At 44.9% G+C, this 17872-nt stretch overlaps 1 protein-coding gene across 1 annotated transcript; it reads left to right on the top strand.

Moving 5' to 3' along the window:
• Positions 1–1094: 1094 nt before the first annotated feature.
• CLRN2 (clarin 2) lies at positions 1095–8009 on the top strand. Its single transcript, XM_040480236.1, has 3 exons — positions 1095–1347; positions 6919–7098; positions 7744–8009. The coding sequence occupies exons 1-3, from the start codon at positions 1095–1097 to the stop codon at positions 8007–8009; spliced, it is 699 nt and encodes a 232-aa protein (XP_040336170.1).
• The last annotated feature ends 9863 nt before the right edge of the window (positions 8010–17872 follow it).

The following is a 17872-nucleotide window of genomic DNA, read 5'->3' as shown; positions in this document are numbered from 1 at the left end:
CCCAATAAAGCCTTTGTCCTTTTGAAACTCGCTCTCTCTCCCCGGTATCTCACCGCTGTGGCGGTGCAGGTAGGGGATTGAACTCGAGCTAGCTCGAATAAAGGCTCTTTTGCTTTTGCATCGGACTCGGCTCCCTAGTGGTCTTTGGGGATCACGAATTCTGGGCATAACAAAAATCAAAACTGAAAAGCCACAGAATAAGATAGAAAGTAGGGAATATTTCATTACTAGTGGGTACAGATTAAAGGAAAAAACAAAAAAAAACCCAGATCTTTAGTATTAGAAGAAACAAAGCCCCCAGCAAGGTGATCATTTGCTAACACATTAGGAAAACGCTTCTCCACAAGGGTGGAGGTGGGGAGAGGACTGTGAGTGTTGGGGTCCAGGCTCCCCAGCAGCCACACACACACACTCCTGCAGTTATATCCATGGCAGATTCACCCCGTGATAAATCCAAGAATCATAAAGCCTTGTATACGCATTTCAGTTAAAAGCCTTGAGAACAGAGGTCATACCGTGGTATTAATAACAGTTCTGGAGATTCTGACAGCAGTGACATTCTAGAGAAAGAAATGCCCAGGCGAGCAGCAAAGAGATGGACATTCGACACCATGCGTCGTTGGCAGTATTCAAGTGCTAATTGTTACATGTTTGTTTTCCTTCTACTGTATGCATTTTTTGAGAATAGTTAGTGTCTCTTTATAGTCAGACCTACCTAGTTTTGCCTGCTGATAATTTCCTGGCCGTTAAGAGGTCCACACCAGGGTTATTTAAATACCTGAACTGGGGAACAATTAAACCTTCTGCTGAAACATTAGTCTAGTGGGAGATATAGGGTTACTCCCTTCAGTAACACACTCCTCTACACTCGAGAGTCTGGTGAAGGCGACCTCTGTAGAGACTTCCGGATGTGGTTGTAGTAAACATGGGCTGTGGAGGCAGGCACTGAGGGAGGACCAGGAGATGCGCTTGAAATTCTGAAATGATGTGTTTGGAAGAGCTGACGTTGGAGCAGGGGATTGCAGAGTGTCCAGAAAATGTCAGCGACCCCTGCCACTGCTTGGACACCTGTGGGCTGACCTGCGTCCCCTAGAATGCCTGGATGGTTCAAAAAGGCGTGGTATGGGCTGGCGTCTTTACTCAGCTTCTCCTCCTTTATCCTGATCATTGTGGCCCTGGCAGTGCCCCACTGGCTGAGTGGGAAAATTCTTTGTCAGACTGGAGTGGACCTGGTCAATGCCACGGATCCAGAGCTCATCAAGTTCATTGGGGATATTTACTACGGGCTCTTCCGAGGATGTAAAGTACGACAGTGCGGGCTCGGGGGCCGCCAGTCCCAATTCACGAGTGAGTATGTTGGGGGGCACGCAAGCTGCTTTAGAACACTTATTTTGTTTTACTTTGTAAGGGTGCCTATGTCTAACTGAAATTTGATTTCTGCCTCAACCTAAGGCATAATGACAAAGTCCACAGTAACCGAAGGGTTCCTGTTCAGCACCAAGAAGAGACCTTTTTTCTCTCTGCAGAGACTTATAGAAACATTAAAAATAGGGATTTCTATACTTCTGTAACTGACCTCTATTAGGAATAACTATTAACATATTGAGCACTTACATGTGTCAGCCATTCTGCTAAATGCTTTACATGGCTTCTCTCTTTTAAGCCTTATAACACATTTATAAAGAAGGAATTCTTAATGTTCCCATTTTGCAGAGGACTACACTGGGACTTGGAGGGGTTATATAACTTGCCTGAGGTCCCTCAGCCAGGAAATAGCGGAGCCAGACTTCAGACCCTTGCCACATGACCTGGGTGTTCTCAGACAGCCCAGCACGCATGTTCCCACTTCTGTTTATATAAAAGCTCCCTTATCTGAGAGCGGGCAAATGTCTGTGTGCCTGGGTTCTGGAATCAGACTATTGGGTTGAAAGCCCAAGTTGGGCACTCACTGGAGGGGAGACCTCAGGCAAGGCACTGGAGGCTCTCCGTGAACATGAGCAGGCACAGTCCTCTGCTGGCATCCAGTCTCACGTCACAGCTGCTCTGGATGTAAATAGAGCAGGAATCCAAGCCCAGCTTATGGAGGGTCTTCTGGGAATTGAAAAACAAAGCAAAAAAAGACAATATTCTGTAAGCCTTTAGAATCCATTAGATAGCTCACAAGAACAGTGTCCTACACAACAATAATTAATCAATATAATGCAATGCAAGGAGATAAGGAATTTTACTCATTTGATTTCAGTATTTCAGCATTGTAGTTTTTAGAATCCTGCCCAGGGTAAGTATCTTATTAAATGTGTAAAGACACAAAACTGAAGCCATTGATAAACACAATAATATGAATTGGCATTACTTATATACATGAAGGAAATACATATTTGTTATGGATATCCAGGAAAAAACAATCTCTGGGAATATTTCTATTTACCCAGCAATGGAATTGGACCACGGATATTGTAAAAATAGCTTTATTAAAAACATTACACAAAAAAACTGAAAACACATACACGTAGAGGAATAGGGGTGCCTGGGTGGCTCAGTTAAGCATCCAACTTTGGCTCAGGTCATGATCTCGTGGGTCTGTGAGTTCAAGCCCCATCTTGGGCTCTGTGCTGACAGCTTGGAGCCTGGAGCCTGCTTCAGATTCTGTGTCTCCCTCTCTGTCTTCCCCTCCCCTGCTCCCACTCTGTCTCTCTGTCTCTCTCTCAAAAATAAATAAACGTTAAAAAAAAAAAAGGAGACGATGGCAACTATACACAGCAGGTGATTCTGAATTAGGTCCGTTTGCTGTTAAAGACATCAATTGGTGAGACAATTGGTAGAATTTGAATGGGGCATCAGGATTAAATGGCAGGCCTGTACCAGTGAACTCAGTGATTTTAGTGCTGTGGTTCTGTAAGAGAATCTCTTCTTGAATGAAATAGACCCTAAAGTACTGAGGGATGCAGGGACAATTTACCTTTAAATGGTTCAGGAGAAAAAAAAATCCTTTGTACCATTCTTGCAATTTTCTGAAGTTTGAGATTCTTACAAAACCACACACACACACACATGCACACACACACACACACACACACACACACACACACACGTTTTGAGGGAGAAATGGCACACTTTTTAATAGTTGTAGGTAATTGAAATTAACAAATCTCACAAAAGAAGTTCCAAAGCTTGAATTAGGGAGGGACCATCAAAAGCAGCACAGTTCCAAAGACTTTAATGAGTAAGAGATTGCTTAGGGAATGTAGTAAAAATATATAATTATATATCGGATGTGTCATGTGACCATGGCAACTGCTTTCTTATCTACTAGATAATTTATCCATTATGTTTATTATTTATTATCTGCCTCCACCCCTTTGGTATGTAATACCACAAGGGCAAAGATTGTGGTTTTTTCATCCATGATCCCAAGTTCCCAGAAGAGTGCCTCAAAACACTGGCACTCAAAAGCATTGGCTGAATGAATAACAATAAGTACTTTTAAATTCATTTGTACTAATGTTCACGTGCAAGACACCAAACTTGTGACCTGTGCTACACCAATCCTCCACAACCCTGCTAGTTAGAAGGAAACTAAGACTCAAAGGTTAAGCAACTTGCTGAAGGTCACAGAGCCCCGAATGCTGGAGCTGACCCCAACGCAGGTATGCCTGACCCCAAAGTTTCCTACTTTCCACCATATGCTGCTCCTTCTGGAATTTGTGACTGGCAACTTTCCCAAAGCAGGGCGTCACCCTAGCAGTCCTTACTGTTCTCCTGGAATTCGGCAAAGGGTAACGGGGAGGTGGTGGAAGAATGGGGAGTTCTCTAAGGGTGGGAGGAGCCAGGGTGGACAGATCCCATTAGAAATGACTGAGTGGTTACCCCAACAAATAGTGAGTGTATTAGTTCCCTAGAGCTGCCATAACAAAGTACTATCACAAACTGGGTGACTTAAACAATAGAAATGTATTCCCATGGTTCTGGAGGCTGGAACTCAGAAATCAGCTTGTCAACAGAGCCGTGCTCCCTCTGAACCCTATAGGCAGACCCCTCCTTGCCTCTTCCAGCTCCTGGTAGCCCCGGATATTCCTTGGCTTGCAGCATCCTCCCTGTGTCTCTTCACACGGTCTTCCCTTTGCATGTTTCTGTGTCCAAATTTCCCCTTTTGTAAGGACACCAGTCACATTGGGTTAGGGCCCATCTTAACCTCCTCTTGATTAGCTCTGGAAAGACCCTATTTCCAGATAAGGTCATATTCTGGAGTTCTGGGGCTGAAGACTTCAACCCATCTTTTGGGGGAAAGGATGGCAGGAAGGGCACAATTCAACCCGTCACAGAGGGTTTCAGGTGGCAGACGGTGGGCCTGGCATAATTTAGGAATCCCTGAAGCACAAACACTGTTTCTGGAGAAGCAGCTAGAGCAGAGACCAGCTTTGTGGGAGATGGGGACCCAAGGAGAACAGACAGACTGAGCCCTTCCACGGCAGCACCAAGTAAACCCCTGCCATCCCAGCTCACAGAAACGTAAGCTACCCAAGCAGATGAGCACATTCTGTTTTCCCTCTGGAGAAACTCAGTAAATGCTCCTTTCCTCCTCCTCTTCCTTCCCAGGTGGATAGGAGACAGCCCCCAGGGTTCATCTCTGAAACAGCAGAACTGTGTGAGGATCATAAAGGACATTTTAATGTCACCTCTGAGTAGGACAATATTCAAGAAAGTTTTGTTCCCAGCTGCCGTGGGGGTGTCCCAGGGGAGGATATAAAACTTCCATTCCCAGCACTTGAATGTGACTCCCCTGGAGCTGGGGCGGGCTCCTCCTGTGTGGGCTGGTCTTGCACCTGCCGCTGGTCAGGGACAGACTTTGCACTGATCACAAAGTGTTCTCTCAGGAAGGGCTGAAAGTTAAAAAAGAAAAGGAAAGGGACGCCTGGGTGGCTCAGTCGGTTGGGCATCCGACTTCAGCTCAGGTCATGATCTCATGGTCCGTGAGTTCGAGCCCCGCGTCGGGCTCCGTGCTGACAGCTCAGAGCCCGGAGCCTGTTTCGGATTCTGTGTCTCCCTCTCTCTCTGACCCTCCCCCGTTCATGCTGTCTCTCCCTGTCTCAAAAATAAATAAACGTTCAAAAAAAAAAAAAAAAGAAAAGGAAAGAAAAAAAAACCCTAAGGGACACTAAGAAGGGAGAGAAGCAAAGGTTAAAGAGAAGCTTTGCCAAGAAAAATCCCTTGGAAAGAAGCTCTGGGTAAAGTTTCTGATGTTGGCAAGATAACCGCATGGAGATAACTACAAATGCAAATACGGAACTGGAAAGAAAGTTAGATTGGAACTAGGATGTAAATGTGCAGTGTCTAGAAACTTCTCAGTGGAAAGGACTTTAAAGGGAGAAGGACAATTCTAGTTCTCAAGCTTGGGAGACACCAACCTCTTGTGAACATAGGGAGTCTGGTGAGCCAGCAAAGGACCAGAGGGGAAAGGGGCTGGGGGTGGGTGAGTGGAACCAGGAAAGCTTTGAGTCCTGGTTCCCAAGGGGGGACAAGGAGGGGCAGGTCATGACATCAAATGATGAAGCAGTGAGTTCGAGCTCACAAAGTGGACCCCAATTTAACCAGCAGGTGCTCAGTGGAAACCCTGCAGTAGCTTCAGAGGAAGGGGTATGCCCGGGCACTCTAACTTCTGTCACTTTTCATTCTTCATGTGTAACTACTGAAAACAGCGATCTAAACTGCATATGTCATATAGTATCTAGGTCTATAATCCTATATAGAATTCAGAGTCACCTTGCCCAAAAAGAAGGGACCTAAGGTTCAAGCATGTGGGGAAACAGGTTTAATAAAATTCACCTTGTATCCTTATCACAAGCACTGAATGAGATAACCATGTAAAGGGTTCAGCTCTTTACATGACTGTGTCCAGTAAACGTTGATTACCCTCAAGTTCATACACAGCTTTTGCTACCCCACTGGACTGATGAGAAAACTGAGGCTCTGAGGGCTTTCCCCAAGTCAGAGAGTAACAGTAATAACAGCCACAGCCACAGCCGCCATTTTGAGAGCTCACTCTTTCCCAGTCAGTATCTATCATATCGTATCATTTCATCTCCACAGCCACTGTGTGGTGGCCAATAGAGAGAAATCAGATACAAATTAATATCTGACTAAATTATCCTGCCACATTAATATGGGAAATTAATATTCTGATAGAATATTATTCATCACAGCATATATTCTGTGCAATATGAGAATTAGTGTCCATCATACATGGGAAAAATGCCCACCTTGCTGCGGGATCCAAGATAATGCTCCTGGCTTCCTATTAGTGCTTATTAAGTGCTATTATTATTCCTATGCACTCCAGTCAATCCACTCAACGACCTGGTAAGATGGGTAGGGGAGTGGCTTAGAGGATCCTATTTTATACTTGTGGCAAATGAGCAAAACTGGCATTTGAACCCAGATCTTTGGGTGCCAGGTCTAGGCTTCCCTCTGGGACGCCCTTCTATACTCTTCACAGATGTACCTGAAATCTCTTCTACCGCTCTGATTTAATGAAAGCAACTCTCTGGCCCAGGTTAAACCTTTGGCCCTCCTTGGCTGACTCTCTCGCCAACCACCTTTGCTAAAGAGGCACCGTGTGGGGCTTATGTACGTCAGCTTACCCCGATCCCGGGGCTTTGAGGGCAGTGCCACTTAAATCGCCAGCTGGGCACATTTTGATTCTGCATCCAGTGCAAGGAAGAGAGGACTGTTAGTCAACTGACAAGTGGCCAGTCGGGCTCCGTGAATTGTCTCCGGAACTCTCCTGCTTTTTGAAAACCCAGTACATGTTGCCTGGCCCTCACTCCCCTCTATTACAGCCTCAGTGGTAAGCAAGCCTGGACTTTATGAGCTCCAACCGAGCTCTGACATGGAAATACTGTCTGTGTCTTTTCTCCCCAGTCTTCCCACACCTGGTGAAGGAACTCAATGCAGGCCTCCACGTGACCATTCTGCTGCTCCTCTTCTTGGCCTTGGCCCTGGCTCTGGTCAGCATGGGATTTGCCATTCTCAACATGATCCAGGTTCCATACAGGGCAGTCAACGGCCCCGGGGGCATCTGCCTATGGAACGTCCTCGCAGGTAAGGAAGGCCCCCAGGGAGAGAAATTCAAGGCCACTGCCACCACCAGGTGGTGGCACTTGAATTCCAAGTAGATGGGTGGAGGCATGAAGGAATTAAAATGCCTGCCTCAGCCTTTGCTTCCCTGTTCTATGACCTTTCATTCATGGGCACGAATGTCTTCTTTCCTGAAAGTTGAAGGATCTCTGTAACAGTAAAGAGCCGAATTGGTGGCACGCATGAGTGGCTGAGGGCTTAAAGCAAAAAAGAGAGGTTGGGGTAAGAGGAGAAAAGAGAAGACAGAGAGGTGGGGGTGGAAGGTGGAAGGGAGGGCATTGTGGGAGGAGGTGGGGAGGTGGGGCTACCGCGGCAAGAGTGGGAGGAGCCCTTCTAAATGACAGCAGAGGAGGCACCTGGGATTTTACAGGCCTCTTTTCATTTAAACCCCACAGCTTCCTAAGGAGGCAGAATTATCACACCCATGTTTACAGGTCTTCGCCTTGGGGTTGAGTCCAAGCCCCACCTTGGGGGCATAGAGCTTACTTAAGAAAAAAGCAAAATCCTAAGAATTTTTTCAACCCAAAGCAAGCTTGTCACTTGTGCCACAGAAATGCCACCTCACATACCACCATCACAGGTGTATGAGGGTGACGTGTTGGCTTTCAGGCGGAGTCGTGGCCTTGGCCATCACCAGCTTCATGGCCTCCGTGAAGTTTCACGACCTGACCGAGCGCATTGCCAACTTCCAGGAGAAGCTCTTCCGCTTCGTGGTGGTGGAAGAACAGTACGAAGAGTCCTTCTGGATCTGTGTGGCCAGTGCCTCGGCCCATGCAGCAAATTTGGTAGTGGTGGCGATCAGTCAAATTCCGCTCCCCGAGATTAAGACCAAAATCGAAGAGGCCACGGTCACGGCTGAGGATATCCTGTACTGATCGCCCTCTCCTGCTCACACCCGAGCCTGAGTCAGTTCTGCAGTGTGAACGGGGACCTCATTTTTTGTGCTGGCTTTGCAGTCCAGAACACCTGTGCTCCTACGAAGAAGGAAATGGAAGGAGAAAGAACGGTGCCTGGACCAGAACAGAAAGGTTTCCCCAGCCCCTGGCATCCCTGCCTTTCCCTCTCACTGACCTTGGAGTTAGAGACTCTGCTTCTTGCCAGCTGTGTGGACACAGACGACTCACTTAATGTCTGCTTCTCAGTTTCCGCCTCTGTAAAGTGGGGGTGGTAAGGACCTCACAAGGTTGTAATGAGGTTTAAAGGGGCAGTAATGTTGCCAACCTGTGAATCAATATATGTATCTACAATCAGAGCACTCTACAAACACAAGGTACTGAACATTCCACTAAATGCCTGCAGACCCCTCTATTCCACACAATGTTACGGGGGATGTAAACAGGCATATGGTAATATCCCTGTCTGTCCGCCAGAAACATCTAAACTTTCCACAGGACGCAGGAATCAGATGGCAACAATAACACTCAGAATGAAAGTAACTTACCTTTTTTTACCAGTTACTACACACTGGACACTGTCCTAAGAGTTCTACATATATTAGGTCCTCACTACAATTTCAGATCATTGGTACTACTTTACTTCCATTTCATAGATGAAGAAACTAAAGCGCACAGACATTGAGTAACTTGCTGACGTCAAGAATTCAGTTGAAGAAGTCTGCAACCAGAGTTTATACTTGTAACCACTTTGCTAATCTGTTGTTTGAGGTTCAAGCAATTGGAATGCAATGTGATAAACACTGTGACAGTAAATGCATAAAAGACTGAGGAAGGGATTAACTCTTCCAGATGTGATGTGGTATTAAAGAAAGTATCACAGAGTTGACATTTGATCTGAACTTTGAAAGATGAGTAGACTTTTTCCAGTGGTGAAGGAAGCAGGTCTGGAGAAGGGCATTTCAGGATGAGTCAGTAACAAGGGGGAGGCACAAGGTATGAAATTACAAAGAGGGCTTGGAAGCATGTGACTATGCAACGGTATCAGAATGTTGTTCTAACTCACCAGTTAGATCAACCCTGCTGCTTTGTGTTGGGTTTCCCTTCAGTGGTCCTGTGGTGGTTAATTACATGTGCCAACTTGGCTAGGCCGCCATACCCAGATATTTGGTCAAATGCTATTCTAGATGTTTTTGTGAAGGTATTTTTTGAATGAGATTAACATTTCAATCAGTAGACTTTGAGTAGAAGAGGTTGCCCTCCATCATGTGGGTGGGCCTCATCCAATCAGTTGAAGGCTTTAGGAAAGACTGATCTCCCTCAACGGATTGGGCATTCTGTCAGCAGCTTGCTGCTGCAACTCTTCCCCGGGGCCTCCAGCTGCCAGCCCACCCTGCAGATTTTGGACTTGCCAGTGTCCGCAATCATGTGAGCCAATTCTAAAAGAATTATCTTTCTCTCTGCCTGTCTGTCTCTGCATGCACATACACACACACACACATCCAACTGGTCCTATTTGTCTGGACAACCCTTCCTCATACAGGTACAAAACTCGGCTGTTCATCTTCCCACAGTGCCGGCTGGGGTGAATCCTTTCTCAGGTCTGCTGTCTTCATGCCAAGTAAAAGTCATCTAATCCCCTAAATTAGCTCCATCTAACATGACACCCGATTTGGACTTGCTCTACCTTTGCTTAAATGCTGAGCTTCAGGAGATTTCCATGGCATCTTTTCTGTTCTAATTGCTTGTGATTCCCTGCTGGGCCCCTCCGCCCCTTCCAGCCCTCTCCCCATCCCACACAGGGCTGCAGTACTGTTTAACAGACTCACATTGCTCATCAAATATGCAGATGACACATGGCTGGAAGGGATAGCTAACAGCGTGATGGGAGACGGATCCAAAAGATAGTGACAGACCGCAGTGCTGTCTTGAAAACAAGTGGAAATGTCAATGTCCTCTCAAGTTTATCATAAAGTCCTGCAGACAGTTGAGAAAAAAAATCACACAAGAGTGGCAACAATTTATTTTACGATAAATATGTGAGACTCTTGGTACATTTATTCATTCAGTGAGTATTGAAACTGATCTAGGGGTTGGGAGTGGAGCAGAGAACAGACAAACATCCCTGTCTGCCCCCCAGAGATTTCATTCTCTGAGTGCCTGGGGGTGATTCACACGGAGACCGCTTATAACATCGGTAGCCCGGCCACAGCCCTCAACCTGCTCACTGCTCAGGTATGTGCAGACTGCCACACAGGGGCAGAGGAAATTGAGTTTTGCCTCTAGTAGTGGAATTCCCTTATTAAGATGGTACTCTTGACCAGGATGGATGTGTTCCAAGGAGCCAAAGTGCAGGCGTTTGTGAATTTTCCCGGTGACAGGGTCCAGAGCTTTTTGGATTTCAAAAGCATCTGTAACACCTTAAAAGCTTCAAACCGTGACCCATCATGTAGCAGCCATGATGTTACCAGAGATAATCAGGTTCGGCCTGAAAGGCATCTCTCAGGGTTATTGCCAAAGAGATTCCTGTATGGAACTTAGCCAGTTTTGATGGAGGAAAGAATGGGAAGGATTATCTGGGCCACACAGTTTGCTCACATGATCACTCAGACCTATAGAGAAAATGTAGCCCCTTTATTTTGACTATAGTTAATCTGCTCTTTTCCTGAGTAAGGAGAAAATAATAATAAATGCCCAGTCCAGTTTAAATTTAACCCAACCTTATCATTTAAAATTTTTTTTTCAACGTTTTTATTTATTTTTGGGACAGAGAGAGACAGAGCATGAACGGGGGAGGGGCAGAGAGAGAGGGAGACACAGAATCTGAAACAGGCTCCAGGCTCTGAGCCATCAGCCCAGAGCCTGACGCGGGGCTCGAACTCCCGGACCGCGAGATCGTGACCTGGCTGAAGTCGGACGCCTAACCGACTGTGCCACCCAGGTGCCCCCAACCTTATCATTTATACCATCATTCAGGTAATGTGAAGTTTTCTGGGATAAAACGGCTAGTTCTTCAGGTAACTTCTCTCTTGCAGGTGGTACCAGGGTTATGGGAGAGAAGATGATTCTAGAGTTATGGGAAAGCAGATCATGTACACACTTACTCCCTGGAAGTATCCCCTGTCCTCCTGGTTGGTGGCGGTACACTGGCTGGGCTCTTTGGAGTCCTGTCCCCCTGCTGCTTACCTGCTAGTCATCCCAGGGCTGTCTCAGGCAGGAGTAATTTTTGAAATGATCTGTCAACTGGCCAGAGCCTGGTCACTCCCTGGAAGACTTGCCCTCATCTTGGATCCTACTGGCTGCAGACCTTGAGTGACAACCAAGTCCGCCACCTGCTGTCCAAGCTGTCAGCTGTCTGCAGCCAGGCTCTGCTGCAGTCACCCACGTGCAGTCTAGGAGCCCCACCTGGTGTCAACACAGCATCCTGTCCCATGAGGCCCTGGGGACACCTTTCCATTCATTCCCTCTTATGAAGTAACTAAGGTGATTCATTAGCTCGCATTTCCCCCAACCACACTTCGCACTTGACTGGTTCTCTGCTGCTAACAGAAGGTCCAACGGGGAGGAAAGGTGGTAATTTGCCTTAGGTGAGGCCCAGCCCTTTCGAGGTCTCCATTTCCTTGATTACAAAATGAGGAAGTTACACTGCATGATAATGACCGTCATCTACCGTGGGCCAGGCACTTTCCACGCCGTCTCCCTCATTCTGACCACAATTATTCAAAATAAATATCATTGGTTTTTTTTTGTTGTTGTTGTTTTTAAAGATTTTTTTTTTCAACGTTTATTTATTTTTGGGACAGAGAGAGACAGAGCATGAACGGGCGAGGGGCAGAGAGAGAGGGAGACACAGAATCGGAAACAGGCTCCAGGCTCTGAGCCATCAGCCCAGAGCCTGAGGCGGGGCTCGAACTCATGGACCGCGAGATCGTGACCTGGCTGAAGTCGGACGCTTAACCGACTGCGCCACCCAGGCGCCCCAAATATCATTGTTTTTATTTTACGGATGAGCGATTTTAGGTTCGAAGAACTGAAGTCACTTGCTCAGGCCACACTATTAGTAAATAACGGAGAAAAGACTCAACCTCCAACTATGTAACATCAAGGCCACCGTTTTTCACTGCACCATAACTGCCTTTCTGCATGACAGACTTCTAAGTCTCCTTCCCAGGGTTTCTACAGGTGACTGTGCAGATTACATCCTGTCCAAGAGGTAACTCTTCAAGTCTAGCCCATGCTCCCTTGGCTTGTCATGGCCTGCACCCTCAGGAATGTTTCCAGTCAGAGGGGGTGTATTTTCCCAATGCTCACCAAAGTGTCTGATGGGGTCACAGTGCCCCATGCCTTATAGCCTAGCAGTCCACGTAAAGTCAAACTGTTAGTCATAACACTATTCTATGATATTGGTTAGAGTGTGACAATAATGATTAATTTTCATATGTCCTTTAAAGGTAGCTATCATATGCATACATTGATATATTACTACTGACACTAACTGGGGGGTGGGGAGATCAAAGCTAGTGAAACTTAGCTAATTTCAGAGAAGTAATTCATGATCAGTGAAATGAAGTCCCACTTTATGTCCACTCTGGGACGTATGGGTGATAGCTGATGTCTCAGTCCTTTTGGCCTGCAATAACAAATTACTGTAAACTGGCTTAAACAACAGAAATCTTTTTCTCAGGGTGCCTGGGTGGCTCAGTCAGTTAAGTGTTCAACTTCAGCTCAGATCATGATCTCATGGTTTGTGGGTTCAAGCCCCATGTTGGGGTCACTGCTGTCAGAGAAGAGCCCACTTTGGATCCTCTGCCCCTTCTCTCTCTGCCCTTCCCCCACTCGTGCTCGCTCTCTCTCTCTCTCTCTCTCTCTCTCTCTCAAAAATAAATAAACAACAACAACAACAAAGAAATTTATTTCTCACGGTACTGGAGGCTAGAAGAACAATCAAGGGCCTGGCAACCCTGCTGGCTGGTGAGAACCTGGGTCCTGGTCTGCAGATGGCCAGCTTCTCATTGTAGCCTTATGCAGAGACAAAGCTAGGGCAAGATCTCCTCTCTCCTCCTATAAAGGCACAAATCCCATTCATCAGGGCTCCACCCTCACGACCTGAACCTGCCAAACACCCCACCCCTTAAATATGTCACATCGGGGGTTAGGATTTCAACACATGGATGGATTTGGGGGGGACGTGCTCAGGCCATAACACATGATTTTCATTAATGGAAATATACCAAAAAAGCATAAAATTAAAGACTTTTGGATAGCAAGAACCCTTCCATGTCAAATCAGAGTGGAGTTATGTTACAAATATACTTCTCTCTCATTCCAGAAAAATGTGAAACTCTCCGAAAACTGAATTAAACAAGTCTTCATACTTCCAAAGCATGTAGTGAAAATGCCAGCTCTTCCACTGAAAAAAATAAACCATTCTCTAAATCATAAGGTCACTGCACGACAGTTGATGATCAATGAGAACTAAACTTTAACAGAAGTTTCCTACATAATCCAAAATGACAATTGTATTAGTCTCCATTGCTGCTGAAGCAAATTGTCACAAACTTGGTGGTTGAAAACAATACAAATTTATTATCTTAAGAGTTTTGAAGCAGCACTATCAACAATAGCCAAACTATGGAAAGGGCCCTAATGTCCATTGACTGATGAATGGACTATATATAATATATGGAATATATATTGGAATGGAACATATATATATATAATATATGGAATATATATAATATATGGGATATAGATTATATATGGAATATATATTATACATATAAATATATGGAATATAGATTGGAATGGAATGTAGATTGGAATGGAATATTACTCAACCATCAAAAAGAATGAAATCTTGGGTGCCTGGGTGGCTCAGCCGGCTAAGCGTCCAACTTTGGCTCAGTTCATGAGTTCAAGCCCCTCATCTGGCTCTGTGCTGATAGCTCAGAACTTGGAGCCTGCTTCAGATTTTGTGTCTCCCTCTCTTTCTCTCTCTCTCTCTGCCCTTCCCCCACTCATGCTCGCTCTCTCGCTCGCTCGCTCTCTCTTAAAAATAAATAAGTGTTAAAAAAATTTCTTAAAAAATGAAATTTTGCCATTTGCAATGATGTGGATGAAACCATAGAGTATTACACTAAGTGAAATAAGTCAGACAGAGAAATACAAATACCATATGATTTCACTCACATGTGGAATTTAAGAAACAAAACAGATGAACATACGGGAAGGGGGGAAGGAGAGAGAGGGAGAAAAACCATAAGAGACTCTTCACAATAGAGAACAAACTGAGGGTTGATGGAAGGAGGTGGGTGAAAGATGGGCTAAATGTGTGATGGGTACTAAGGAGAACACTTGTGCTGAGCTCTGGGTGTTATATGTAACTGATGAATCACTGAATTCTACTTTTTTTTTTAATGTTTTTTTTAATGTTTATTTATTCTTGAGACAGAGACAGAGTGTGAACAGGGGAGGGGCAGAGAGAGAGGGAGACACAGAATCCGAAACAGGCTCCAGGCTCTGATCTGTCAGCACAGAGCCCGACGCGGGCTTGAACCCACGAACTGTGAGATCATGACCTGAACCAAAGTCGGACGCCCAACCAACTGAGCCACCCAGGCGCCCCTGAATCCTACTTCTGAAAACAATATTACACTGCATGTTAACTGACTAGAATTTTAATAAAATTTTTAAAAAGAAAAACAAAGAGTTCTGGAGGCCAGAAGTCCAAAATGGGTCTTACTGGAGTAAGTAAAGCTGGGCTTCATTCCATCAGCAGGTCTGTGTTCCTTCTGGAAGCTCTAGGGGAGAGTTTGTTTTCTCGCTTTTCCAGCTGCTAGAGGCTGCCTGCATTCCTTGGCTCATGGCTCTTTCCAGCAATGTTGTCCCTCCAACCTCTGCTTCCATCATACAGGTGATTATTCTGAGAACTCTGACCCTCATTCCTCCCTCTCATAATATGGATCCTTGTGATTCCATCGGGCCCACTCAGCTAATCCAGGACATCTTTGGAGGACATTTTTCTGCCTACCAGAGCAATGCTACTTAAATCCAGAATTTCTTGTTCTAACAGCATTCCTGAAAAAAAATACTTAGATATAAAATACATGAGCAAAATAGTATATTATTATTAGTCAACACTAGTAGATTAGCATCGTAATTTAGAAAATCTTTGCTGGAAGTGGAGTGCTCACCTACATCACCTACATGGAGTTCAAATACTTATATAATATTTGGAGTACATCTTTGAAAATCAGAGAGGGACAGGAGACTGAGTAAGGCACAGGGAATCTCAAGGTGAACCATGATCTCGGGATTTGGTGCTGGAGAGGGAGACAGCCACTTAGAGAAGGTACTGTGCCCATTTTAGATGAGTTATTGTATAGGAAAGACGTCTTCCCCTCCCCTTCTCTCCTCCTCCTCTCTCTCCTCTCCCCTTCTCCCCTCCTCCTCCTCCCCTTCCTCCACCTCCTCCTCTTCCTCCTCCCTTTAGTTTTGGTTGTTCAACTAAGAGTAGAGTTTCATAAGTAACTTATGTAACCATGACGCACATAAAATTCTCGCCAAATAAATTAGGTTTCACGCTCTCTTTTGCTCCTATAATTTATTTTCTACCATAATGTCAACAGTCAGCAAATAAGAGTCTCCACTTGACGTGAACACCATTGGATCCCTACTGAGCATTTGCTGGGCTCTGTGCTGAGTACTCCACATGCATTATGTCATTTCATCCCCACCAAAACCCTGAGAAGCACTTACTCTAATTACTGGTTTTGAAATTAGAAATCTAGTTTTCTCATTTGGAAAATAACCAGCTTGCATAAGATCATCTCTAATTTTCTTTCCCACTCTAACATGTTATGATTTTTAATGCTATAAAATATGTTCAGATTTATCATAAAGGGAGCACCTAGTATATCCCCGGCACTAAGCTCAGCATCTTCATGTGGGCTATTTGGTAATGTGTGATGGAGATGTTACATGTATAAACTAAAAATTCAACATTTGGAGGATTCCAACCGCCAGTTCAATGATATTTTGAATATACATGCATTTCTGTAATCGTCATAGGTTGAATTCTCAGCTAAATAAAACAAATTTATACACAGCATGTGATTATTTGTTTCATTGCTTTTTGTTTTGGAAAAAGTAATAAGCAACAATGACAAACAACTTTGCAACAACAGCGATTTTTCTTTTGCCATTTGGGGAAGAACAAATAGGATGTAATGCCTTTTTTCTTCATTGTTTTTTATTTTAAAACTTTTTTTTTAATGTTTAGTTATTTTTGAGAGACAGGAAGAGCATGAGCCAGGGAGGGGTAGAAAGACACAGGGAGGCACAGAATCCGAAGCAGGCTCCAGGCTCTGAGCTGTCAGCACAGAGCCCAACACGGGGCTCAAACTCAGGCACCCCGATCATGACCTGAGCCAAAGTCAGACCTTCAACTGACTGAGCCCCCCAGGCGCCCCCATTTTTTTTTCTTTTGTAGAAAGTCTCTCAACCCTGAAGATTTTGAAAGGGTGGGAGGCATGAGGAAGTGAATAGGCCAAAACGTGTCCATTCTGCTGAAAAGGAGAGGATTGTGTGAGGCCAGCAGACCTTCTTGGTACTGCTCAATGGAATGGGGAGCCAATCAGTAAGGAAACCCTGATGTCCCTGCTGATGGTCACCCTAGGCTCTTCCAGGTAGAGCAGCCCATGTTGAGAGGCAGCTGGCTCTATACCCACTATTTATTAACTGTATTGTCAGGGTAATTTCTGTCTCCAGAGCAAATTATTCAAAGTATTGTTTTGTGGGGTGTTTTTTTTTTTTTTTTAAGTTTATTTATTTTGAGAGAGAGAGAGCGCATGGCTCCAGTTCAAGTGCAAGAGTGCACACCAGCCGGGGAGGGGCAGAGAAAGGGAGAAAGAGAATCCCAAGCAGGCTCCCCACTGCCAGCCCAGAGCCCAATGTGGGGCTTGAACTCACCAACAGTGAGATGGTGACGTGAGCAGAGATCAAGATTCAGCTGCTTAACCCACTGAGCCACCCCGGCACCCCCTTACTTTGGTTTTGAAAAGCAGTGTTCTGGGGCACCTGGGTGGCTCAGTGGGTTAAGCACCCGACTTTGGCTCAGGTCATGATCTCGCAGTTCGTGAGTTCGAGCCCTGAGTCGGGCTCTGTGCTGACAGCTTGGAGCCTGGAGCCTGCTTCAGATTCCGTGTCTCCCTCTCTCTGCCCCTCCCCTGCTCGTGCTTATCTCTCTCTCTCAAAAATAAATAAACTTTAAAATAAACGAGATTGCTATTAAGAAAGAAAGAAGAAAGAAAGACAGAAAGAAAGAAAGAAAGAAAGAAAGAAAGAAAGAAAGAAAGAAAGAAAAAGAAAAGCAGTGTTCTCTGTGGTGAGTGGTCAGCAGAGCCATTTTAAAAGCCCAACTTTAGGGGCACCTGGCTGCTTCAGTCAGTAAAGCATGGGACTCTTGATCTCCAGTTGTGAATTTGAGCCCCACATTGGGAATAGAGATTACTAAAAAATAAATAAATAAAATAAACACCCAACTTTAGGGGTTCCATTCTAGTAGATTCTCATAGTGGAAAAAATCCTAGAAAATTCATAAATTGTTCACTTTTTCATTTTGTTTTTAAGTGTGTCTTTTTTTCTTTGAAAGTCACATCTAGAAGGTGTTCTCTCTGTCAGTCATCATTATAGCAAATATTAACAAGTTACTTAGAACTTATAAAGCTATAGCAAAAACACTATATTATAGCTGAGAAAGCAGAGTGGGAACGCATTACGTTTTCAAGTTTCCTTTATGTATCAAGTTTTATACCCATCAGTATAAATGAAAATACTACATTCAG

This window comes from Herpailurus yagouaroundi, unplaced genomic scaffold (assembly GCF_014898765.1).
Source record: "Herpailurus yagouaroundi ecotype Mexico unplaced genomic scaffold, PumYag 28, whole genome shotgun sequence".
NCBI lineage: Eukaryota > Metazoa > Chordata > Mammalia > Carnivora > Felidae > Herpailurus > Herpailurus yagouaroundi.
Note: the sequence above shows the minus strand (reverse complement) of the source record. Positions and strands in the feature narration are given on the sequence as shown.

Coding starts and splice junctions, on each gene's coding strand:
- CLRN2 (XM_040480236.1), top strand. CDS start 1,095: ATGCCTGGATGGTTCAAAAAGGCGTGGTATGGGCTGGCGTCTTTACTC. Junction 1,348..6,918: donor CCGCCAGTCCCAATTCACGA/GTGAGTATGTTG, acceptor TTTTCTCCCCAG/TCTTCCCACACCTGGTGAAG. Junction 7,099..7,743: donor CCTATGGAACGTCCTCGCAG/GTAAGGAAGGCC, acceptor GTTGGCTTTCAG/GCGGAGTCGTGGCCTTGGCC.